The sequence below is a fragment of the Lacerta agilis genome, chromosome 9, assembly GCF_009819535.1.
Source record: "Lacerta agilis isolate rLacAgi1 chromosome 9, rLacAgi1.pri, whole genome shotgun sequence".
NCBI classification, from domain to species: domain Eukaryota; kingdom Metazoa; phylum Chordata; class Lepidosauria; order Squamata; family Lacertidae; genus Lacerta; species Lacerta agilis.
The window spans coordinates 10,907,770-10,935,040 of record NC_046320.1 but is presented as its reverse complement, the minus strand read 5'-3'; the positions used below and the strand labels follow the sequence as shown (position 1 = coordinate 10,935,040).

At 41.8% G+C, this 27,271-nt stretch overlaps 1 protein-coding gene across 6 annotated transcripts in view; it reads right to left on the bottom strand.

The window, feature by feature from the left end:
• Positions 1–27,271, bottom strand: part of RGS12 (regulator of G protein signaling 12) — a 91,629-nt gene that overhangs the window by 11,546 nt on the left and 52,812 nt on the right. For 5 of the 6 annotated variants that reach the window (XM_033160947.1, XM_033160948.1, XM_033160951.1 and 2 more), the window contains 11 exons: positions 24,806–24,949; positions 23,196–23,366; positions 21,025–21,178; positions 20,686–20,774; positions 18,823–19,017; positions 16,901–16,974; positions 16,252–16,378; positions 12,702–12,798; positions 6,542–6,612; positions 5,578–5,731; positions 868–1,476 (listed from right to left, as the gene is read on the bottom strand). In XM_033160947.1, the coding sequence (XP_033016838.1) occupies positions 868–1,476; positions 5,578–5,731; positions 6,542–6,612; positions 12,702–12,798; positions 16,252–16,378; positions 16,901–16,974; positions 18,823–19,017; positions 20,686–20,774; positions 21,025–21,178; positions 23,196–23,366; positions 24,806–24,949 (1,885 nt within the window). The remainder of the gene's footprint in view (positions 1–867; positions 1,477–5,577; positions 5,732–6,541; positions 6,613–12,701; positions 12,799–16,251; positions 16,379–16,900; positions 16,975–18,822; positions 19,018–20,685; positions 20,775–21,024; positions 21,179–23,195; positions 23,367–24,805; positions 24,950–27,271) is intronic. The other variant, XM_033160949.1, reaches the window with a different exon arrangement.

Sequence of the window (27,271 nt, the reverse complement as noted above, 5' to 3'; positions counted from 1 at the left end):
CGCCGCACCCTTCCCCACCCCTATTTTGCACCTTCCTTGAGTGTTCTTGCCTGGCTGGTTTGTGTCCTTGAATTCTGATCATGCTTCTTGGCTGCCTAGATGGAGGATGGAGATGTGTGTAGGTGTAAAATCAGCCTCCTGGTAAAATTTACACTAGCTGCTCTGCCCACTTTGCCTCTGGCCCTGCCCACCACTGGCATGTGCAAACTCAAAGGTGGTCCAGGAGGAACATGTTACATGTGATCCTCATTTGGTATTTGCATGTGTCTTTAGAGATGAGCATCTATAAAAAGTTGTCTGCATGTGCTTTGCGAGGACGTGCCCATGACTTCCAGCAGAAAAGTGGGAACCAGGCTGGGCTTTCCCTTTCCTCTTCAAGTCTTTTAATGGTATACAGCACAAAGAGGAAGCGACAGCAAATAATGCATGCATATGCTTGAAAAGTGTGTCTTGGAGGTTTAAATGGAAAAAAATATGTTTTGCAAGGCTCTTCCAAACAAAAATGTATTTATTTCCAACATGCAAAATGGTCATTGAGGCTTTTTATGAGTGCACAGCCAAACAAGTGATACCACATCTGTGCGCAATTTGGAGTTTGTGTACTTAAAGGAGCCTGTAGCTCAGGCTGGCTGGTCTGGAACTTGCAGCTGTCCGCAGTGCGGACAGGCAGGAGGGGCCAGAGTGGGATGCAGACAAGGGTCACAGAGGCCAAATTGTGTGCTACCCCTCAGAACTACGGTCTGTACATGCCCTAAAAGAAAGGCTTCAGTTGCACTTTTCTGCATGTTGTAAACAGATGCAACAAGTGCTGAAACAAATGTAATGGGGAATCATTTCTTATTAAAGACATTTAAAATCTGGAAATACCTGATTTGGATTTCTCATAGGTAGTTTTTTCCTGATTATCTGTTAGTGACACGGGAGGTGGATACTTGGCTCCTGCAAGAGTGCTTTTGTCTGAAGAAGAGGGCGGAGATGGCAGCAACGTACTGTTAGGGCTGTTAATGTCTCCCTCAGCCACCAGAGTCAAGTCTGCTACGTTCTCATCCTCAACAGTCTGTATGCTTTCAGCCTGCAGTTCTTTCGATTGCCTTTTCCATATGGTGGCATCCTGCGAAAGTGGAATTGGAGACAGTGGGGCACCAAAAGGAACACTGCAAGTCTTCGGGCTGCTGCAAGTTGCCAGCACAGCTGGTTTTGGCTTGCTTCCAGAATGAGCCATTTTGACTGCTGAGCTTTCACTACTGTTTTTCATGGTGTCCGCTTTGCCACTTAACTGTATGCATTTGTCCTTGACATCAGGATGTGCAATTCTCTTGCTGCAGCCTTTAGACCCTTCGGGTGTAGATGAAAAAGGCTTAGTCCCACAGGATGGCAAATGAAGAAAATCGGGCAGAACCAAGTCCTCTTTTCTCAGCAGCCCTCGCTGGTCATCTGCTCTGTTACTTTGCACTTTGGATATAAGTTCAAAAAACTCTATTGCAAGAAACCCAGAATAGACCCATTAGTCAATACTGCAAAATTTCATGACACCACACAATCATTTTTCCCCCTTAACTAGACGCATTTGATTCACCCACCATTTACCAACAACACTGAAAAAACAACAAAATCTAAAACATTTGTCCACTTTCTGAGATGAAACTCCTATAACACTATAAATAAATCTGTAAAGTTTACAAGTAACTTTAAAAGACAATAGTAATCCTAAATCTCTGAAGATTTTAATAGGTGCATGTAGTAGCATATTTTTTCTGGTACCAGTTTTTCACATTATACCTGCCACTTGTAATATTTAATATGAAAGATGCCATTTCACCCTGCTTGTATTAAATACAGTACATTGAGAAAGAACGAGGATTGCTTTTCTCCACTGGTTACAGAGGGGAAAAACATATCCACCTGCTGAATCTGAACACAAATCGGGGGGAAAATGTGAAGAAAAAATGCACAATGTGACACATAGGCATTTCATGTGAATAGCAATTCTAACTGCAGGAGATGGATAGAAAGTTATAGCCTCATCTGTCCAGGACCCAGGCAGGTTTCACAAATGAGCAGCACTCTCTGGAATCCAGAAACAACTTTCACATGCCAAAAGCAGAACTCTGAATCTGCCCATTGTTGCCTCATGCAACTGGCATTCACAGACTAGCAGTTGCATGTACCCAAGGCATCGCCCATAGCCCCACCATGCATGCTGCTGCTGTTGCTGCAAAAAAGAACCAGGACCAGGCATCTTTGTTGCATGTAGGAGATGGTATGCATGAGCACCCCTTGGGTCACCCTGAAGTAGGTGTGATCCTTTAAGTGAGTGCATGCAAAAAAGAGAGAGAAACATTCAGTGTGCACACCAAGCTCATGTGCTAAAAACACTTACGGAGGCATGAAGGATGTGCTGTCATATTTGCAGACACATTCTCCACCATCCTCTGCCCCCCCCCCCCAATTAACCAGGGCAGGGGAAATGAGAGGTAAGGAATCCAGCTCATCAGCAGAGGATAGTTATTGCCAAGGAGGGAACAGGGCCCACATATGCCAACACACCTAGCAGAAATGCTATGCTAATTATGTCCATTTCCAGGCACACTGGGGCATGAACAGCATTGTTCATAGCCTGCTTGAGCCAGCTACAAGTAGGGTCCTGCCTGGCAACTAATGGTGGCCCTTATGGAACTGCAATATTCCTAGTTGCAGATGATGAGATGCCACTATATTTTAGGACAGAATTCTACGCTCAGTTTTCATCATCTAGGAGACCTTAGGATTTGAAATGCCTGCTTTGTCAGTAACATCACACTGATATCCGGGTTATGTTGGCATAACATCATGGACACACTGACATAATGTAATGCTAGTGTGTCCCCAATCACATTTTGTCAGCGAGGAATAGGCTTAGATTGAAACCTAAAAGTTTGTTCTTGGTTTGCTAATTATTTTGTACATTTAAGGGAAAACAAACTACAGTTCTGGTTTGGATGACACAGGAAACCTTGGTTTGTTGCACCTACTCATGCTAGGAGAGGAGCAAAGTGGGTGTAGTAGAGCTGCACGCACCCACACTGTGATGATGTTAACAGGCCAGGTTCACACAAGAGATATTACAGTGTCAAGGGGCTATTACTTTCCAGCCATTTCCAAAAACAACTGGGGATGAAAAAAGCTAGTTTAGATCAGGTTGGGCATTACAACTTTTATACTAGTCGGTCAAAAAACAATTATGCGCAATTCTTTTAATGTTCAATCTCATTCTTGGTGGATTACAAATCTGAACCCAATTACAGAATACTCACAGCAGCATATAAACCCCTGACAATGTGCCGTAACGCATATGGCATGGCGTGGGGCTTTAGGTCTTTAGGCCTCAAGCCGTGGGTGCTTAGTGCATTGGATCAGTTAGTGACATGGGTGTTGGCAATTATAGAGAAAAGAGATTTTGCACAAAAAGGAACACTTTGCACAGTTTCACCGCAGAATATATATGGGGAGAAGAGATTGCTAACATTTCTTTTTTCAGTATGGCCAGTGCAGGTCACCCAGGTAAGCAAAGGATACCATACTTCAAATTCCTTCAATGTCCCTCCCTCCGCCTTTGGTATTGTCCACTGGTACTGGCTAAATTGTATTGACTTCAACACTGCCTTGGGTAAAGCGTGCACTGTGCAGAAAGAGTAGGAAGAGCTGGTAGCCATTCTACAAGCAGGTAAGTGCTCTGTTGGTGGAATGCTGATCAAACATTTTCAGGAGCACAAATAAACCACACAGAACAGAACAAGCATTCACTGTAATGAGTTTCATTGCAACTCCTTATGGGAAGGGATAAATATTGTCTCAGTTACTACAGTCTCTCCCCTAAGGGGCGGGGGAGGCTGAGAGATGGGCATCTTGGTCCAGGGACTTTGTGGATACTGCTGCTGACCATTGCTCATTACTGTTCCTGTGTTGCTCTTGACTCTGCACAGGCAGGTGTTCAACAGTTGCAGAAATAAGGGTGGTTCTTATTCCTAATGCTAAGTGTGGTTCCCACTGTGGTTCCAGCTGTTTATTTATTTATAAAAATATTTGCAGACAATCCCAGCTCCCAAATTTTACAAAATTAAAAAACAATACTGTTCCTCTGTGCGGTTGCTAAGCTTTATATGTTCCAGTTGGGATTCTGCATCTTTGCAAGCTATTTCAAGGATACTGTTGCATCAGTGAAGGAGGGTGAACAAGCCATAGAGTGAAAGAAATGCCTGTTAAACTGCTGTCTGTCACTGAACTTCCAAAGGCATGTGACTCCTGCTAGGGCAAGAAAGTCGGCAACCCCAACCATGTGTCTACCTTTCAAAACCTGTCCATTATCGCTAGGGCGCTATCTTGCAAGCACTGCCTATCAGACAATGACAACAGGCTGGTGCAGTGCTCCTCTGATTCTCAGAGCCTATGTACTCCCTCACTGTGTCTCTGTGTGGGGTAATCTACACTTTTCCGGTGGGAGATCACATTTAGGATCCAAACTGGGGATCTTCTGTGCTGTTCGCATGGGCTAGACCGGCCCCTGGAGTGCATGGCTGGGACTATGGACTGCTGGCTGTCGAAAGGCAAATGCCTCATGATGTGTCCTTCTGCCTGTCGTGGCTAAATGGCCAGAGAGCTGCCTCTTTTGTCTCTGATATGAGGGCTGCTGGCAAGGCATGCAAATGGGGAAACATAGCAGGACTCAAACCTCCCTGAACCAGAGAAGCGGACACGGAGCAATGGATTCAAACTACAAGAAAGAAGATTCCACCTAAACATTAGGAAGAACTTCCTGACAGTGAGAGCTGTTCGGCAGTGGAATTTGCTGCCAAGGAGTGTGGTGGAGTCTCCTTCTTTGGAGGTCTTTAAGCAGAGGCTTGACAGCCATCTGTCAGGAATGCTTTGATGGTGTTTCCTGCTTGGCAGGGGGTTGGACTGGATGGCCCTTGTGGTCTCTTCCAACTCTATGATTCTATGAACCATTTCCCATCTCAGAGCTCTATGCAACCATGGCTCCCCTTGTTGCTTGTCCTGGTTCCTCCATCTGCAGCACTGGCAAAAGGATGGAGGCTTTTTAAAAGACAGTTTTGCTCCATCAGCAAACGGTTCCTTTCCCTCGGGAACTCTGGATGTTTATTATTCAGACCCCTCTCACAAGCGTGTAGGCTGGGGTGGGGTAATCTCAGGGAAAGTTCTCACATCCCTTTGCTCCGCCCCCTGCACTGCTAATGTGGGGGCATTGTGGCCATGCTGTTCTGTGATTTGTGAGCGCTGGTAATGTTGCCATAGATACTACTGGGCGAGTGGGTGGCACTATTTCTATGTTCTCTGTAGTTAGTACTGCTGCTTTCAATTTGGCTGCTGGGAGTGCATTCCTTCACATGCATTCCAGAAGCCTTTGCCTACAATTAAAGGTAATTCTAGAGTAGGTTAGATTAATTTATTAGTAACATCACCACACTGCTGAAATTTATAATACAACCTGTTTTCTTCAATTATAAAATGAACTAATACCACTGTTCACAAAAGTTTGGTTTAAGAACTAATACTACTGCATATACTAAAAAAGTGACATACCCTCTGCTTCGTCCAAATTAATTTTCTGACTTTTATTTTCCCCCGTCTGTGCAATACATTCTTCTCTGTTTGCTAGATGGACATCCCTAGAGCTTTTTCCACTTTCTCCTTTTATTTTAATAGAATTAGACTTTCCTAGAGTTCTTCCCTCTCCCTGTATTAGAAGGAAAGTTAAAGGGCTACTTACTTTTACATAATACTACAAAATGGATGCAACAGTTGAAAAATAACAATTATTTTGTGCACAGAGTTGTGATTAAACACAGTACAAGCATTTTCAGTAAACCACAAACGAAAAGAGAAGAGAGAAAAAGAATTACATCTACATACAAAAAAAAGCAACATGCTCATTTGAACTGTAGAGTTTATGTCTGTCTTTGGACCAAACTCCATTTTATTATATATAGTTGCATGTAACTCACCCAGCAACTTCTCTCTTGGCCCCCGTGAAAATCTGTGGAGACTGTGACCTTGAGCAGAGCACTGGGGGGGGGGGTGCGTGCGTGCGTGCGTGGGAGGAGAGCTGCTTTACCCCTTTCTTTTGTAGTCATTTTCCAGCTCTCTGTGGGGAAGAGCAGCCAGGGATAATTTGAGTAGGAACACAGTCCAAGGTGACAGGGATGAGCATTCTCATCACCTTGTAATGTTTCACTCACAATTGCAGCCCCCTTTAGATGCTTTGCATGGGGGGGGGAAATGTGGGGAGCTACATGTAACTGCATATAGCATGTGTCTTGGTCTTCAAGGACAGATGTCAGAGAACAGAAGACAGGGGCATGCACTGGTGAAAGCAACCAAACAAAGCCCTTACATACGTGAAAGGCAAGACATAATCAGCTGAAACAAACGCGAAGCAAATGCCATTAAACATTTGGGACATTCTTTTCATCCACAATTTCCAATCTGGGAAATAAATCAAAACCTGGGAATAACTGGGAGTGACAAATAATTTCAATAAACTTACTGTAGGTGCTTGGTATCTTGCATTAGGAGTTATAGCTGTACTGTGTTTTAATGGTGGCCCCTTTCCCTGGTCTGTGAATGACAGAGATTTTAAAAATAATAATTACAAAACCTGTTTTTTTCCTGTAACACACGTATTTAAATCATACTAGTTTAAGACCAAGAATTTGGGGAGAGAAGAGTTTACTGGGTTTTACCATTTTCTGGAGGATATCCCCACTGACTTTCATGATTATTTCAGTGGCCTGGATCAATTTGAATGAGTGTCATAAACGAAGACAGAAATTACTATGATTATTATTTAGATTTCTTACCCACCCTTCACCGAGGTCCCAGGATGGGTTATAACAATTGTGCTGGACATTGTCCATTCTGGATTTCTTGCTGGCTAGCTGCCTCCCTTTATGTGAGGTGCTACAAGACTTCAAACTTCTATTATTTTGGTTCCTCCTCAGTAAGTTATACTTTGATTTTATTTCCAACCCAGCTAGTGTTCTCTATCCAAACTTTTCTCTATGGGTCAGAGCAACAGGAACCAAGGAAGTAGATCTGGTGCTCCCTCTTCTACCCAGAGTCTTTTTTCAGAAACAGTCTGCTGAGCTACTCAGTTCCGAGTTTTCTAATGTAGGCAACCACTTACCACAGAGAATTTGGATTTCCCTACAGGTTACAAAATAGGGACGTGGGTGGCATTGTGGTCTAAACCACTGAGCCTAGGGCTTGCCGATCGGAAGGTCGGCAGTTTGAATCCCTGTGACGGGGTGAGCTCCCATTGCTTGGTCCCAGCTCCTGCCCACCTAGCAGTTTGAAAGCACACCAAAAAGTGCAAGTAGATAAATAGGTACTGCTCCAGCGGGAAGGTAAACGGTGTTTCCATGCGCTGCTCTGGTTTCACCAGAAGCGGCTTAGTCATGCTGGCCACATAACCTGGAAAAACTGTCTGCGGACAAACGTCGGCTCCCTTGGCCAGTAAAGCAAGATGAGCACCGCAACCCCAGAGTTGTTCGTGACTGGACTTAACTGTCAGGGGTCCTTTACCTTTACCTTTACAGGTACAAAGGGGAGTTCACCCTAAATCTGTCTGAGCACTAAGTGCTTTCAGCCCTACCACTCAGTGGAAAAGTGGAGGCAACTGAAGCAAAGATGCCAATTTCAGCCCAATGTTCACAAACATCCCCTGAGGAAGATTCAGACAAACTCCGTCCCACATTGAAAGACAAAGTGAAGAGTGTTGTGGGGCTGTGTGGACTCCTTCCCCTATGTGTTCAGCCAGCATGTAAAGGGGTTCTGCATCCATACTGATGCAATGATTTCATGTGATCTGTATGTTGAGTGAAGTGGCTCATCTAATACGAAGATTGGAATGCAGCTATCAATTGGCTTTTGCAATTCCCCAGATTTTGCACTGTAGTTCTCAGCTAAAAATAGATGCCAAAATTGCGTTTAAATCTACTTACAAAACTGACACAGATAGACTGATCCCTCCATCCCTAAATAAATGCATATGGCCTCTCCACATATCATTGGAAAATGTGTCGAAATTGGGGATGTTGCTAATACATTCATTATCAAAGGGGCACAGCTAGCCAATGTGACCAGAATGCGGTGGGATATGTCAAGCTGTGCAAATAAACCTCCCCTTTCTGAGAAAATGCACATATACACTATTTCACAGCCCCATAGTTGTTCACAGACGTAATAGAACATTATAAAACAACAAACTAAAATCAGCAACATCTGAACAAACAACACAGAACAAAATACCGGTGTTCAGACAGCATGAAAAGCACATCTATACAGCATGAACAAACCTTCTGATGACTAGGAGGGAAGGGCCTAAACATGCCTCTGAGAGGGAATGCCAGCGCTTAGGCACAACTACGGGGAAGGTCATGTCCCAGGTACTCACCAAGTACAGCTCAGATGGTGAAAGGACCCAGAGCACAAGATCTTACTATCATGAGGGTGGGAGTAGGTGATCCTTCAGATATCCTGCACCCAAACTACTCAGGGATTTCAAAGTAACAGCCAGCTATTTGAACTAGGCTCAAAAACATACAGGGAGTCGATGCACAGCAATGGAGTCCCATGGACCCAATAAGGGGTGCTGTTAACAGACTACCAACAACACCGTAAACCAGCTGTTTACAAATAATCTTCAAAGTAGATTTCCCTTGCAAAGTGCAACCAAAGAATGTATAATAGTAGCTAGATCTGCTTTCTCCAGAAAGTCAGTGCCCTAGCTAAAACTGTGTGTTAGCCACAGTCACAATCTGAGTCCAGTAGCATGCACAAACTATAAACCTGAGCTTTCAGAGGGAGCACTATGTTCTGTAACAGGCTGAATACCTATTCCCAGATTGGCTTTCCCACTGACCCAAAGCACCTGTGTCTTGCCTGAATTAAGTCTTATCACATGCAGCCCATCACAGCCTCCAAACACTGGTTCAGAGTTTCAATTGCCTCCCAAGTACCTGGTGGAAAAGAGAAATAGAACTGGACGTGAACTGCATACTGATGACACTATTCTCCAACACCATGGACAACCTCTCCCTGTGGTTTCTTACAGATGTCATGCAGGCCTCTCCAAGTGACTTCATGTAGCATGGGGAACATGATGGAACTCAAATGAGCAAGTCCCTTCTGGGATCTGCCCTCCAGTTAGCACCGGAACCAACACTAAACAGTGCCCACAAGTCAAATCTGTCAAAGCAGTCTAGAAGGATATCATAGTTTATCAGATCAAAAGCTGCTGAAAGGACCAGCAAAACTAAAAGGAAAACACTCCTCCTGTCCGATTCCTAATACAAGCTGTCCAGTAGTGCAAGAAAGGCAGTTTCAGTACCAAAACCAGGTCTGCCATCAAAATTCATACAGTCGTACCTCGGAAGTCGAATACTTTGCAACTCGAACGCTTTGGCTCCTGAATGCCGCAAACCAGAAGTGAGTGTTCCACTTTGTGAATGTTCTTTGGAAACCAAACGTCTGATGCGGGTTCCACGGCTTCCGATTGGCTGCAAAACATTTGGCAGCCGCGTCTTGTTTCCAAACGTTTTGGAAGTTGAACGGAGTTCCGGAATGGATTCTGTTCGACTTTTGAAATATGACTGTATAATCTTGAGCCCCTTGCCCAAAAGTCTAGTGTTACCCAGGATGATGGGATACAGCATCTTATTATTGCTTCTTTCAAGGTTAATGTAACCTTACTCTCAAATACTAAATGTTCCATCTGGCTATTCCTCTCCACCAAAATTAGCCAAGAATGGACCAGAAGTGTAAATGGTCAAACACAAACTTCCAAGGATCTTGTTCACTTTCTCAAGCTGCGCAAGCTGAAATGTACCCATAACAAACAGAAAAAGCAGATGTATCAGGTACATCCACAGACTCAGCAATTAACCTGTACTCCAAGTAGGAATGAATACCAGCAATTTTAGCTCGACAGTGTTGTGCAAATTGGTCACAGCATGTTAGCAATAATACCTCCCCATCAGACCAAGATATAATAAGCTCTTTCCTACCCAGAATAGCTCCAGTGATCTACACTGAGCAAACACAAAGACAGTGATGAGGGTTTTATGGGAAATTTTGTATTGAGGAAATATTTCCACTACCCTAGAGATCTGATTAAGCACATTTATTTGATTTACATTTAGCAAAACACAACTAAAAAGCATTTCATGTTAATTTTAAATGCAATTTAAATATCTGAAAAGCTTTCCCCACAGCCAAAGGTGGGTGAATAGAAATATTTGATTAGGAAAAACATTCAGTAATGTGACTGTAGTGTGGATTAAATGCTATGTTGTACTCAAACCAATTCTAGCTTTACTTCAGGTGAAACCTACTGCTAGGCATACTCAGAGTAGGCTCAATGAAATCACTGACCTTACGTAATTGAAATCCACTGATTTCAATGGGTCTACTATGACTTAGTTGGATATCACCCTTGGAAATATTTTTATTGGAATACTTGTAAATGATAGCATATTCCCTTACATCAGTGGTTTTCAACCAGTGTGCCGCGGGCAACACTAGCCTCTGTCCCTCTTTCCTTCTCTCCCTTCTCAATGCCCTCTTGCATCTCTGCCTCCTAAAGGTTTGCACAGCTATTTGTTGCAGCAGCCCTGGCTACAAGCTTCCCAGGCGAATAATGCCTCTGGGGCTGGACAGGGGGTGCTTCCCAGGCCCCTGTGGGGCAGTGCGAGGAGGCACCTCTCTTTGGGGTGTGGGGTGGAGCTCAGAGACCAGGGGTGGCAGCAGCGGCTGCCCAGAGGACTCCCAAGGAGAGGGCAGAAGAGAGGAGGCTGAGGAAACACTCCCACAAGGGAGGGTGTTCAAAAAGGGGTGAGGGGCTGCCAGCTCTGTAGGCAAGCGGTGACATAACTGGGCTCCTGAGCCCCACAGGGTGCCACAGAAATAATGTAGTTGGTCAAGGGAGCCGTGGATCCAAAAAGGATGAAAACCTCTGCCTTACATTATTTATATTTTTTTAAGGCATGCATTTAAATCTATAAACATACTAATGTCCATGCCGGAAAAGTGCATAAATATAAGTAATTCCTTCGGAGGAGGAGAAGAAAATTAATTACAACTTTGATTTTAGTTTTGCCCAATTAATCTTCCTTCATTGTGTTGCTAACAATACATTTCTAAAGGTGGAAAAGCATATTAGTTGAAGCTACCCCATTATTACTGCAATGCAATAGGCTCTAACCCAGGCTTCTTCAACCTCGGCCCTCCAGATGTTTTGAGACTACAATCCCCACCATCCCTGACCACTGGTCCTGCTAGCTAGGGATCATGGGAGCTGTAGGCCAAAAACATCTGGAGGGCAGAGGTTGAGGAAGCCTGCTCTAACCTAAGTCTCATCAGACTTGTTGCATGCCTTCTTCTAGTATCACACTAGCTTCTCCCTGGTCCACAGGAAACTATTGACTCTAATGAGTAGGAGAAAGTGCTATAGCTTTATAATGTCAACTATTTCGATCATTTACCCATTTTTGGCACTAGGAAACACCTCCAGATCTGTCAGGAATCCATCTGGATCCTTCCGTCTCCACGGGCAGACTACTTTAATAGCAAACCTCTCACTGCAAATAGAGGCTACAGAAAATCCAAAACCATATTAGGTAGCGATCAGTTCATGACAAAGGAGTTATGCTAAACTCCCCCAGTCTATACATGCACATATGCTGGTGCTGTATATACATACAGGTGAAACTAGAAAAATTAGAATATCGTGGAAAAGTCCATTTATGTAAGCAATTGTTTTCATTAGCCAATGGAGTTTAATATATGAGATAGACTCATGACATGCAAAGCGAGATATGTCAAGCCTTTATTTGTTATAATTGTGATGATTATGGCGCACAGCTGATGAAAACCCCCAAGTTGAAATGGTTAATTTGGGGTTCTCATCAGCTGTACGCCACAATCATCACAATTAAAACAAAGAAAGGCTTGACATATCTCGCTTTGCATGTCATGAGTCTATCTCATATATTAGTTTCACCTTTTAAGTTGAATTACTGAAAGAAATGAACCTTTCTATGATATTCTAATTTTTCGAGTTTCACCTGTATATGCTACAATATGGGTGGGACCCAGTATTAAGACAGGCCCATGGTTCCCAAGCAGGCTTAGTCAATGCAATCAGCTCTGTAAGCTTGGTCAGGGAGATACTATCTGATGCCAAGATTTATTTATTTTAACAGAGCTTGCCAGAAAGGGCCTAGACAAAGAGGTGGATTCACAGCAATTCCCTAACCCAATCTTCGGCCACCAAAAGCAAGGATCCCTGTTCAGAACAGAGAAAGCAGCTAAATGCAACAGCCAAATACAAAAACCATAGTTCTAAAATACCCCTCTGATACAACGCTAATAAAATTCCAAGTTTCTACTTGCAGGTTTCAAACGCTCCTGCACTTTTTATTGTTCATTTGGATAAAAAGTGTGACACTTACAGTAACAACTAAATGTAATTACTGTACTCACATAAATGGAAATAGGCGAGTACCGGCACCTATTTTTTTTAAAAGAAAAAAGCACTAGTTCTAAAACAGCTGAAGGGTGGCAGATTGGGCAAGGCTGTATTTCTAGGAATGTGAAGTGAAGAAAGCAGTAGACTAATCAGAACTAACCAATTCAGAACTGCTTACCTTTTCCTTTTTTTGGTTGCCTTTCATCTAGAATAACCCGTTGTCCATCAAGATTAGAGATGGGAACACCAAGATCTAATGGTTCCTGTTCACCATTCTGTGGTAAAAATTTGATAAAACAAACTAATTTTAAGTTCTTGCCTTAAAAATTCACTATATAACAAAGAAATTACTATACATAAGTTATCAGCTAGAGACTGGGGAAGCCATCTTTATTTACCTGCTGGAGCATCTGCCTGTGAGAAGTTAGTGTGTCCATCTGGTGGCTCTAAGGAGAGCGGCCCAGCAAGCTATTTAACCTCTAGAAACCAAAGGCCAAAGGGGTCTGTGAGGAGGATGATGATAGCTAATTATAAGTAGCAGTTCTACCTCAAGTAAAAATAGCTAGCTATTTTACATTTTATTTGATCATCCTGAAGTATTAATGTTTGGATGTATTCTTAGTAGGCTCTGTGTGATTTTAATGTAACTATTGATAGTGTGTTTTACTCAAACAACTGTGAGAATCGAAATGGGCGAGGAGTCCGGGACATTACAGACTTGTCCAAAGCAGAATAAAATTGTTATGCCCTCCCAGCTTTGGCTCCTTGAACAGATTCTTTTATGAGTAGTCAATTTGATATTTTATGTGCTGCTGTGCCAACCCATTTTCTTGAGTTGGGCAATCCCAGGGAAAATGCAAAAGATTAGCTCCTTACACGGATAACTTTATTAATTGCTAGAACAGTTCAGCAACTTTATCACCAACTGTATCAAACAGAATTGAAAAAATGGTTGTACTGTTAAATTGGCATGGGACCTGCTGGTGAAGGGCAGGTAATAACTTTCTTAATAATAATAATGATAGTATAATGATAGTTCCTATGATTTTTACTCTGGGAAACATTTGAGTTAAAACGTAACCAAGAAGCCATCAACAAGGGTCCCAGCTTGGGAGAAGATGCAATCCAGTGACAGCGACTGGTTTTTGGGACAGGTCAGTCTGTAGGATGGTGGCAAAGCAATCTGAAATTATTAATAAGCTGGTTTGTAAGTTATACAGGTGGTACTACAGGTTCTGCCTGGTGAAGAGGTGAAGCTGCTTGGTAAGATCAGGTTCGCAGCCTGGGGGCGCTTCAAGATCCAGCTGTGCCACTGGAGACTCATCTGGCATGACTTGCTTTTGAGAAACCCATGCTGGGTCTTACTAATCACAGTATCCTTTTCTAAGTGCTCACAGACCAACCGTTTAATTATCAGTTCTAGGACCTTTTCTGGTGTCAATGTCAAGCTGACCAGTCAGAAGTTACCGGTGTCATCTTTTTTTCTCCTTCAGAATTGCCCTCCTCCAGTCTGCAGGGACCTCACCTGTTCTCCAAGAATTCTCAAAGATGACAGACAGAGGCTCTGAGATTACACCCACAAGCTCTTCTTGTACCTTTGGGTGCAGCTCATCAGGCCCTGGAGATGTGAATTCATTTAAACTAGCTAGGTGTTCTTTTCCTATCTTGGGCTGCAGCTCCCTCCTAGCATCATTTATTCTGTTATCATGTTGGAGCACAAGCCCCTGATCTATGGTTGACAGCTCCACCCTAAATCCTGCTTGTGCTTCTGCTAGAATGTTTTCCTGATTCATCCAATCCACTAGTTTATTACAGAGGTGGGTAGCGTCTAGTTTACTTTTTAAATTTTTTTTTTTTACTAATTATACTTAAATTTATAATTATACTTAATTTATACTTAAATTTATAATTATACTTAAATTTATAATTATAATTATACTTTTTAAACTAATTATACTTTTTTTACTATTTTTTTAATACTAATTATACTTAAAAGACTAATCGGTCTATAATTAGGTGGTTCAGATCTAGTCCCTTTCTTATATCGTGGTATGATAATTGCTAATCCCCAGTCGTCAGGAATAACTGCTAACTGATCGATGCTGGTAAACAAGACTGCTAGCACTTGGGCCCACTATTCAAGATTGGCTTAAAATAGCTCAGAAGGAATATTATCTAGCCCTGGGGCTTTGCTTTGTTTGAGATTTACAGTAAACTGACACACTTCCTCTACTATAGTAACTGAGAGCCATTCTGGACCAGCACTGCTCAAGGGCAGGAAAGGTGGCGGTGATGGCTGGGTTGCTTGCATATAGAGACTGGAAACGTGTTCCCCAGACCCCAGCTGGGATAGCATATTCCACTTCAGATGGGGTGCTTTACCATTCTTTTGCAACTACTCTCCAAAAGGTGGCTGACTCTCTTCCTCAAGGAGGCTTCCATTTGAACCTGATTCGTTTTTTTATATATCAGAGATTTGTATGCCCTCTTAAGTTTGAAGCACGCTGTCGGAAGTGCAAGTAGATTACTGTATATACTTGAGTGCTGAAAAAGCTGCCCTCGGCTTACACTCGAGTGAGGCGCGCGGTGGGGGCGGCGAGAAAGAAACCCTTTCTCTCCGCTCGTGCCGCCACCCGCTCTCCCCAGTCAACCATTCCTTAAGAAGCGTACAAGAACGGCGGTTCTTTACTCTCCCCAGGCAGCTTGTTCCATTCCTGAACTGCTCGCATAAATGCAAACTTGGCAAAGGAGGAAGAGGAAGGAGCAGCTCGTTCCTCCTCCTCCTCCACAGCGGCAAAGGTGAACCGGCTTATACTCGAGTCAATAAGCTTTCCCAGGTTTTTGTAGGAAAATTAGGTGCCTCGGTTTATATTTGGGTCGGCTTATATTCGGGTATATATGGTAACTGCCCTGTAAATCTTGAATTTTTCCAACAGAGTATGTTTTGTGGCAATACATTCCTGATCAGCCCAGGTTTACTGGGCTGTGAAGACCATCATCCTACCCTTTTCTGACTCAGACAGATGATAATGATAATGATAATGATAATAATAATAATAATAATAATAATAATAATAATAATAATAATAATTATTATTATTATTATTATAGTTTATTTTTTATACCCCACCCATCTTATCTGAAGATAAGAGATCATATCCTAAAACAAAGCTATTCTTGTTTCAGGATAAGAGGTACCGAATTTTCCAGCGTATAAGACGATTGGGCATATAAGACGACCCCCGACTTTTGAGAAGATTTTCCTGGATTAAAAAGTAGTCTTATATGCCAGAATATACAGTATTTAATAGGGTGTCTTGCATGGACAAGCATTTGACAAATGTATAGTGTTAACACACATATTATTGCTGTCTACCTTCAATTCCTAGTCTTTCGGATTTGATAACTGCAAAAGTAAATGCACACATACATCTAGAGTCTTTAAACATAGATCAGTAATAGAAAAAGAGAGTTCAGAAGTAAAGGATAATGGTGTCCCAAATAAGCTTAAAAATCCTGTATATTAAGTGGGGTCAAAGTAATAGACACATAGGTGTTCCCCCCCCCCTAAAAAAACTCGGAATGAAATACGTTGACTGCATTATTTGTACTTCAATATATGGTGCTTCCTATATAAAAGTATTACAAATATGCTATTAAAAACCCCTGTATATTCTTCTGCAGATAAGCAACGCTAAAGGTTTTAAACATTCTAATAAATTACTTACTAGCCTTGCCACAAGATTATTAAGATTTAAACCATATTTTGCAACCACTGGTCGAAGGACTTCTGTTACTGGTTTGGTAGGTTTAGCTTTTAAGCCAACAGATCTATTGATAGGAATGAGATCCAACCTAAAATATATGAAAACATTCAGTAAGTCTTTGCTATTAAAAGCCATTCAGAACATATAAGAAGTTTGCAATCATGTCAGGGTATCTGAATAAATGAGAAGCTGTGAACAAAGTATTTCGTTTAGTGTAGCTTCACTTGTGGGCAAATCAGTTTTACAAATCTACGGCAGCCTTTGCGTTCCTGAGAAAGACTGCAATTATTGTCTGTGCAGTTATTGCCCCAAAGGTGCTGTTCTGGTACAACATCCAGAGTAACTTCTGTCAAAGAAGCTGAAAACCAAATGAACTCTGCTGCCTTGCCTGCCCTGCTGCTGGTGGAGAAGCAGCGCTGGCAGCAGCGCCAGTTTCTGGTGGGATCTCTCACCGAAATCTTGTGAGATCTCACAGAGCACACAAGATCTTGTGAGATTTCAGTGGTATCTCACGAGATCTCATGCTCCTGTTTCCCATCAGGCAGAGAAACGGGACACAATGTGCTATCAACTTTAAAAGCCACAGGGGAAGGAGGTTTTTTTCCCTTACCGAAATAAAGTTCTCTTTTCTAAGCGAAGAGCTCGAGAATCCAAAATGCTGCTGTCCTGATGCAATACAAGTGGCTACAGCCATAGAAGGAACAGAAGAACATGGTAACAGAATTGGTATTTAGGGTGGAAATAAATCTATCAAAAGCAGGAAACAGCCTTACTTTCAGTACAGTGCTTACATGCAAACTACTACTTAGGACTTTTCTGAGATTTTGTGGAATACATATATTTATGTATATATTTCAAGGCGATTCCTCATGCCTACATAGCTTTGTTGGGAATATCTGAGGAATAGGATTGCAAACTCAACGCCTTTCTAACACCAGCTAAGGAACCGAGTGCAGAAACTGCCTCTGCCTCCCTCTCCTTTCCCGCTCATTATGGGAAATATTGTACAAGAACAGTATGTATGTGTGTGTGTGTGTGTGTGTGTGTAACATATTTTAAAATTATGTTCTCATTTTGTTTTGATGTACATAACATTATTATTAAAAGCAATGCCATGCAATATCAGAAATAAATGCAGATAAAGAAAGTGACAAAGGATTTTGGAAATGCATTACTGCTCCATCTGCCAATTGCCCTGTGACTGCAGAGCTGATGGGAGGCATGAAACTAAGGTCTACTGGGAGACTACACACCCTGCCTCCCAGGAATCTGGATTCCCTTTTCCTTTTCTCTCATCTCCCCATATAAGCACATTCAACCATGTTAATCTGTGATACTCTGGTATCCCGTCCTTCTTGGTATCCTTCATGGTATTGTTTTTACTGCCAGCTAAAACTTTTGTTTAGGCAATCCGACCCAAACATTTTCTGACACGTATTATCCGTTAAAATAACGGGCGCTAGAACATTTCTGACACAAAACCCAAAGTCCTGAAGTGCAGGGAGCAGGGCAAACCATGCGCTCCCTACACGGCATTAAGATTCCTGAGGGAGAAATGACGGTGTGTTTCCTTTTATTGTTCCTGTCCTAAACATACTTACTGCACAAAGCATGGCTTGCTGCCTCCTCCCCCTCCCCTCACTTTCCGCGCACGCGATGCTCTCCACATGCCTGTCACTTGCCCAGAAATAACATGCTGCCGCAGACATCCACGGCCGACGCCATGCTCGAGCTCAGCAGAACCCTGCCTTAATCCCACCCCTCCAGTCTGGGCTGCCTGGCGGGCTAGGCCTGCACTTGCTGCTGAGGGAATGGAGTTAAGGGCTAGGAGCAGCCATGATGGTAGGTTCCTGCGGAGCTCCCACCGCCGTTGTGGTGAGGTCTTTTGGCCGGGGGAAGGGGCAGCCGAGGGAGAGCGGCGACAGGAGGGGGCTTTTTTCCCTGGAGTGGTGTGGGGCTGGGGGACAGTAGAACAGGTTTCCTTTCGGAGTGTGGGGCGGTGGGTGGGGAAGCGAGGGGGGTGAGGCGGCGGCGGAGGCGGCGGCATCCTCTCCCGGGAGGCTTCGTTCCCCCCCGGTTCTCCTCCTTCTGCCCAGCGGCGAGAGTGGCAGCGTGTCCTCCCTTCTCGGCCGCCCGTCAGCCTCTGGTGCGCCAGCGTTCCATTTCAACCGCCGCTTCAACTGCCGCCGCTGCTCCCGGCCCGATTGTCTCTCTGCTCCAATCCCTGTGTCCGTGGGGCACATGCTCAGTAGCGCAAACCCAGAGACACAGGGACTGGATGCAGAGACACTTGCGTTTTATATATATAGATAGTTTAAAACCAGTTGAATTTATTTATATTTTAATTTTTGCTTTTGTGAACTTGTTTTTAACAGACTTTATCAGTACTTTTAAAGTATGTTTCATATGTTATGTAAACAACTTGTAGGTTTTGATGATTAAGTGGTATACAAATCCTGTTAAATAAAATGAAATGACCGCTAGACTGTGAACATGCAGGCAATGCTTAGAATACCAAGTTAAGTACTGTACCTTGTCTCCACCAATTAAAAACAGATCTACTGCAGCTATGTTAATGCCTTGTTTCTCACAGAATCCAGATAACATTTCTTTGATTGAGAATCCAGCTTTAACAGTCATTGTATATGATGAGCCATCTGGAAGGTTTATATGGCAGCATTTAGAAGTCTTCTCTTTCTCAGTTGCAGATGCCCTATAGGAGTCAAACTTTCAAGAGACAAGAGAGCAGGTTAATATTCAATGTGAAATGAAAATAACAAGCAGAGAAGAAAGGCTACTTGGAAAACAGCATTACGAGCCAAATACCACTGTATGTTTTGTAAAGAAAAATACTTGATGTTTAACTTTCCTTTGTAAAATTATTGTGCAAGCAGAATTAAATATTGTTATTCTCTTGTAAGAAGCTGCCATTCTATACACTACATACTCTCTCCTTGTTAATGAGGGCTAGCAGGGATGAAAGAGTCAAGCCTTATGGTGAACTATATCTGCAACACAATTTTTATCTAGAAGTATTTTTGCACGTTTTGTATTGTTGCATGTTTATGTGCTCTTAAGAAGGATCTAAGAAGGATGTTGACAAGCTGGAATATGTGCGGGGGGGGGGGCAACCAAGTTGACCAAGGGTCTGGAAACCAAGCCTTATGAGGAACGGTTGAAGGAGCTGGGTATGTTTAGCCTGGAAAAGGGGAGACTGAGAGGAGATATGGCAGCCATCTTCAAGTATCTCAAAGCCTGTTACAAGCAAGAGGGAACAAGCTTGTTTTCTCCTGCTCTGGAGGGTAAGACTCGAACCAATGGCTTCAAGTTACAAGAAAGGAGATTCTGACTAAACATCAGGAAGAACTTTCTGACAGTAAGAGCTGTTAAGACAGTGGAATGGTTTCCCTTGGGAGGTTGTAGACTCTCCTTCTTTGGCGGTTTTTTAAGCAGAGGTTGGATGGTCATCTGTCATGGATGCTTAATTGAGATTCCTGCATTGCAGAGAGTTGGACTAGATGACCCTTGAAGTCCCTTCCAACTCTACAATTCTATTCTATGTTTCTTTATTTTAGGAAAACATATGCACAGTAACGCATATGCTGCTGCATATAATAATGTGTATAAAAATGTGAAAATTGTTAAAGTCAGCCAACTATATACAGTATTCAATATCAAACAACCTGAGCATCAAAGAGCACATGAAATGAAAAATATTATTACAAAACACAAATGTTTAGGGCGCTAGGCTAGAAAAAATGTCTTATAAATGCAAATTACTACAGTATGCAATATAATTCTCACTAGAGCATACTTCCTTCAGATAAAATACATAGTTCAGTGATAGATCGGCTGCTTTGCACGTAGTAGATTCTGGGTTCAATCCATGGCATCTCCAGTTAAAGCAACAGGGGATGTGAAAGACCTTCCATGTTCCTACTTGGTAATGTTTTTAAAGCAATGCAAATGAGCCTTCCAAAGATCCACTGAATTATGATTATGCCATGGATATGAAAGGGCCATCAAAATGTTTAAATTTGGTCAGGCTGTGTTCAGTGTGATTTGCTGTCTTAAAAAAAATCTTTCACCTTTCTATATATAACACACACACACACACACATTTTCAATTACAGTAACAAATTATTGAACGTAGCTGCATTCTGATTATCTATACTATTTAAAATGCAAAACTTGTTCTCTCCTTTAACATTTGCACATTATTTTTGCATAAAGAAACACCACATCCTATTTTCTGTCAAGCAGCTGGACTTTTGCCTACCAAGCAGTATTTTTCTGACTCATCTCCGGGTGTTTTAACTTAGGGAGTACAGTTATTCAAGTTTTTACCTCCATGCTCTCCCTGACATATTTTTGGTCCTAACATGCAAGCCTTACCATTTCAAGACTTGCAGATGATGACAGTGAGTCTTGAGATTCATGTCTGTAGGACAATCCATTGGCATGAGAGGAATCTGTACAGCAATCTTAAAATAATGGATAGTGCAATTAATTTAAACATATAGTAACAATCTTATTAGACTACTTTAAATCACCAGAGCAGAATTTTCAAATAAAATGCTGAGCATATGTCACGTGTAGAATGTATTGAAACAGCTTCCTAATCATGCTTTAAGATAAAAAAAAACCCCATAATGCTCTGTCCATTGCAATCAACTAAACACGCTTGAGACTATAAACAGTGTCTATAATTCTATGTTTGCAAATTAAACTTACCTTTGGGATAATCACCATTCTCCTTTTTCTTCTGAGATCTCCCCAAACTCTTGCTTCTAGACCACGAAAAAAAAGTTCCTTTTTTTTTCCTTTCAAGGTCTTCCTCACCCGATTCTTCATTTAAGGATCGCCCAGACTTGGATTTTCCACTTAACTATCACAATATAATTAAAAAAAGAAAAGAAAAACAGCTGGAAATGTTGTGCTAATTTAATCAGAGCGGCACTTATACTTTCCAATATAGCTAAATATTATAGCCCAATTCACAACTAACTTTTCATACAAGTGACTGCCCCAACAAGCCTTGGGCTCTCTCTTCTTTCCCTTCGCATGTGACAAGAGATCAGAATAATCCACTTCTCAGTAACTATACTTTAATAACCAGCCTCATATAACCAAAATACTTAAGTCTAATTATTGCATGAGTGGGTTAATGCCATAGAGCAGGGATATCGAACAGGTTGATCGTGATCTACTGGTAGATCCCCAGGAGGTTTTGGTAGATTGTGTTTGATCGCAGGGTTCCTTTCCTTAGCATTTTAAAAATAGAATCCGCCCCTGCCCCCTCGCCCTGCCCTCCATTGTCAATCTGCAGAATGGAAGACAGCATTTACTCAGTGAGCCTGTTTGTTTCCCCAGTGATCTGTTGGTGAGTGGCTGCACCCCCTTCCCCCCAAAAAACCCTTAAAAACGGGGGTAGATCACTGCCAGTTCTTAATTCTGTAAGTAGATCACAGTCTCTTGGGAGTTGGCCACCCCTGCCATAGAGTAAGCTGTCTTGCCAGGTTTAGCTAGGACACTCACCCTCACCTTGGGAGGAAGGTATACAAGCCTATTGTTCTCATTCAGTCTACCAAAGAATAACATGTGAAGATGTTTTTGAGCTGGTTGCTGCAGCTCAGACCACATGACTCTTACAAGCCGTTCTTGTGTTCCTTTCATCACTGTAACTAAGTCAAGTTTTACTGCCTGTGCAACTTTTATGAATGCTGTACAGAAAAGCACATGAATGTGACCTTTGCAGAAATTGTAAGTAAACCATTTTTAACTTACCAAATTTGTGGTCTTTTTCTATGCTAAGTGAAGTTTTGGAACTCACTAAGACATATTTTAAATGTCTAACAGCCTATATTTCCAAGCTGCACATTTTGTGCTTTTAGATCTCTGCTGGGGTACTCTCACCAAAGAGTACTTACCCCATATTTGGATCTCGGCATCTAGGATTTCATTCATATATATATATATATATATATATATATATATATATATGAATGAATGAAATCCTATATATAGCTTGTGTGCCACCCACAATTTCTGCCAAGTGGTTTATTAAGGGAAACATGGTTTATTAACACATATTAACAACCTGCGTGCAGATGGAAGGAGTGCAGAACTTACAGCATTCACATCTCAAGAGGGGCTTGTCCTTCACAGCAGCCCAGCATTGCATTCAAAAGTTTTCTAAGCACCATATCTGTGCCTTCGCCCTAGCTTGTCTCCAGCCAGCACTCATGATGCCTGTCCTTCAGTCCCCTGCAGGAGTTCTCCCCACTTCCTGTTTCTCCTTCCAAGCAACTCCTCCTCTTCTGTCTGCTCCACACACACCCTTCTCCCTGCTATTCCAAGCCTAGTTTTAAAAGGTGGCAGTTTTCCTGTAGTAACTTCCATTGGCACAGACACAAGGATTTCCCCTGCTGGGCCAGCTTAATGGCTTCTATCCCAGACCCTGGCCTGGAAAGGGAACTTAGCCCGTAGTTTTCCCACTGACCTGACTTCTTCCCTTCAATACTCCAAAAATCAGCTAAATCCTACCCCTTTATTATTTTCTAACATTCACGAACTCTAGCAGTTATGGGTGCCCATGCACCCCAAACTCTGTTACCCCAAATCTGTAAATTCTTGCACCAACACAGATATCATGTGGAACTGCAACTCATCTCAATGTGGAACAGAATGCTTCTGATCTTTTGCTATGGTGCTAGAAAAAATAGAAAAAAGTGGCAAAATAAAAGCTTGAGGCTCACTTCAGCACTTTCATTACATCTGACCCAGACCCTCATGTCAACATAGGGCACTATAAGCAAAAATGGTTATATTTTCCTATACATCCAGAAAATCAACAAAGAAAAAACGCTTGACTGTAAATGATTGGTCATGTAAGAGACAGAAACCTTTTTTGGTGTTGATCGCTCAGAACCAAAGCTGTGCTTAGAAGTAGGGCTGCTGGGAGCGTACTGCGGATCAGGAACAGGGCGACCTTCTACTTCTGCCAAAATACAGTCTTGGTAAAGTGGAGATTTCAGAAAACGTGTATAACTGTCAAACTTCATCAAGTTGAAAATCTGAGAAGCAAACACATCAACACCTCAAAAAAAAAACAACACAATAAAGCTTTTGCAAGCATCATTTTAAAAAAAATGCTAAACATTAGCATAATGACAGTAATTTGTCCTATGAGTGCTTGCAGTTTAAGAAGAAAATGGAAGCTACATCTAATTTCCGTTAACTGTTGTAAATAAAAGAAGTTCCTGCACAACGGCAAATAAAAGACTATTGTGATAAATGTTACCATGTAAATGACTTTTACATGCCAGTGTTTTCAATGAGAGATTGTGCTTACTACTTAAAAGTGCCTAAATTTAAAAAGTGCTTAATTTTGGCTTAATCTGATCCATGGCAACAGGAAAACTGAAGTTCATATCCTTGGTGCATATGAGCAGATTCTGTTACCTTCCCTGCATTAAAAAACAACCTGCCTGGTATATCTGTATCTATATCTATATCTGTATCTCTTGGGAAAATTCTGCTTGGATACACTGCATAACAACTGGGATTTCTTATTCTGGGCAACTGAAAAACTAAAGACTTTAAAGTCTTTACCAATTTATGTTTAATGCTGTACATTACATTAAATCTAATATAATGAAGAGTATCTCAAAAATGTTGTGAAAATAATCTGAACTGAGATTGATACTATTTGGATTAATTCATCACTCTCTGCACCTTCTGGCTATTTTGCTTATTTCTGCTTTGTGATATTGCACCTCTGGTGTATTCTTTTCCCTTGGAGGTTTTTAAGCAGAGGTTAGATGGTCATCTGTCATGTGTGCTTTAGCTGAGATTCCTGCATTGCAGGAGGTTGGACTAGATGACCCTCAGAGTCCCCTCCAACTCTACTGTTCTATGATTCTGTGGAATTATGAATGGGATTGAGTGTGAGTGGAAGAGAAGCATCAAGCCTAGAACTGGAGAAAGAACCCATAAAGTGTATGTCTGAATGCATGCGCAGTGAGTCTGCTCTGGTACTGCATTCACTCCGTTTTGGTCAGATGCACAACCGTCTCTTAATCGCCGAGATTGGGAGTGGAAGCCACTCATCCAGTTCGCAGCAGTGTTGTTGGTTACCACAAATGCTAACCAATCACAAACACCCTCCCCCTTCAGAACAGTTTTTCAAGTTAAATAAAATCTGGTTTTATTTAAGGTAACATATAAATGTTTAACTGGATAACTTGCAAGGCTATTGGGGTAAAGAGGAGTGCAGAGCCTGCCGGAAGCATGGGGAGAGGGATAAAGATGAAAGCAGGCCAGGAAGACAAGCATGTGCATAATCTGAGGCGTGCAAGCTGTGGGAAGCGATGTTTACCCAGTAGCAGGGGGTGGAAAGCACATTTTCACCCACCCACAGCTATGCCCAACATTTTCTGTGTTACATCACATCACGAGCAAAGTCTCTCTCATAAGCTCTCCAAAATGTACTTTCTAACGTTTCAAAAATCACCTGAAGCTGTTGATCCTTGAACATATCTGGATGCGGTGCATTGAGAACATCATCTGCCAACTGTGCTTGGCTATCAATATTAACCGGGGTTGTAGCTTTGCTGCATAAAAACTTATTAAAGATCTCCCGAGCTCTGAAAGAAAGCTACAAAGCACAAGTCCTGTTATTCACCTGGAAGCAAAACAACTTGCAAAGTAATTACCGGTATGGAATCAGGTTCAAACTAGATGTGGTGTTAAATGTGTGAATGCATTTAACATGCCTAATATTTTTTCTTTTAAATAATAGCAGCATCAGGATCAGGACTGCAGCACACAAGGAGAAAAGACTTAATCCCTCCCCACTAGCACCCACCTGAAACTGCAATTTCTCCCTGGGTGTGTTGAGTGGTTTACAGTTTAAGGTTCATTACTGTTCCACAGAAATGTGTATCTCTTTAAAAGAAAAAAGGAAATGAAGTGACCTAGTTTTGCAGCTGTGGGGCAGTACAGCAGGTGATGTTAAGTTTGTATTGATTTAAGGTGTATCAGCAATCGGATACAGTATATAATGAGGTCTGCGTACCTCTCTCAGTACCCTGGGTGGAGGGTCGCTGGATGGGTCATGTTTCTGTAGCGTTCTTGTAGTTAATATAACTTCTGTTATTTTTCTTTAATTAAAACAACTCCTAATTATATTTTGCAGTCTCCTCAGAATGCCTTTTGTTGCGCAGTTACTCAGATTAAATACTCCAACAGGGTGGGGGGATTTTCATGCATAACTATGATGTGGGGGGGGGGGGAGATTAAAATCCCTACATGCAGGCTGCAGCCCCAGTCCTCATTGCCCAGTACCTCATATTTAAAATAAAAACTAGACACTTCCAAGAATTCACAAATTTAATATCACACTGAGTCTGGCCCTACAAACTACTCTCTTCAGATGTTTTTAACAATCCAACAGGGCTCCCAGAATACCCTGCCAGGGTTCTACCCCTGGGAGTTGGGGCAGCCTTGTGTGACTGCAGAGTGGCAATGAGAAACCCTGGCACAGATGGTGGTCTGGTCTGCAGCAGTTACCTTGCATTTGCTACTATTACTTATTAAATGCATAATTCAAGGTGACTTGCAAAGCAATTTCTACAAACAAAACAAATTAAAAGCCACTATAAAAATACAACTAAATCTGTTTTGTAGCTGCTCTTTTGTGCTTTTTAGTTCCCTTAGATCTCCCCCAAAATCTTAAAAAAACAAATTATCTATTAATTTTCTTCTATTGTGCTAATGTCTATTATTACAGTTACCAAATATCAGAACTTGGAATTATTCAATTAAATGTATAAAGTGAGTTTCTTGGCTCACCTTTCCTCAGATCTTTCACCAACTGAAAATAATTTACCTGTCCAGAGAAAGTGTCAAACAGAGAGTCCCATAACAGACTTTTTCCTCAGACCAAGGCTGAGAGACCTTAGGATCCAAACGGCTAAGACCTTAGGACCAGAGCCTAAGAGGCTCTCCAGATGAGGAAGAGCTGAACTCTCAGAGAACAGAACCTTCTCAAAGATACAACACAGCTCCAAAGAGATAATAAAGTATTAACTCATACATTGATTCCCTTTACAAATAATAAAGATATGTAAGAATAAAAGTGTTCTCCACCTGTGAGTTCCATGGTTATTGAGAATAAAGGGTATATAATGTTGATCAACCAAACGTTTGCATATACTGGTGACATTGAGTGACTGTGTGCCTCAATATTTGTTTAAGAAATAAAATCACGCCATACAGCCAAAAAAAGAGGAAAGGTCATTCAAGCTCTGCCCTTTAGATTGTTCCAGTTTATGAGATATCATTTCAAGGAGGGCAAGCTGCCAAACCCTAGAGTAAAAGCAATCCAAATTCTTGAGATTGAAGGTCTTCTAGGTTTTGGCAACAGAGCCCTGGGCTGCTGTTGATGAGAGATAAGCTCTTTGCTTTTCAAAACCCATTCTGTTTCCATATACAGTTTCAAAAGTGCCAGGTGGAAAGATGGAGTAATAGTTTGTTTAGTTATCAAATAGATCTTTGTACTTTTGTCCTTCCAGGCTGTAACGCTATATGGTTTACATTTTTTATTCTTTCTTTTACAACTTTTTGTTATGTCTGCACTTTACTTTAAACAAATCAATAAAATATTAAAACAAAATCGAAAATTCTTTCTAGTAGCACCTTAGAGACCAACTGAGTTTGTTCCTGGTATGAGCTTTCGTGTGCATGCCTAACTCTTGTAATCCTGTTACAGGTAGGAAGCTGTGTTGGTCTGCCATAGTCAAAACAAAATAAAAAATTCCTTCCAGTAGCACCTTAAAGACCAACTAAGTTTGGTCTTGGTATGAGCTTTCATGTGCATGCACACGAAAGCTCATACCAGGAACAAACTCAGTTGGTCTCTAAGGTGCTACTAGAAAGAATTTTCGATTTTGTTTTGACTATGGCAGACCAACACGGC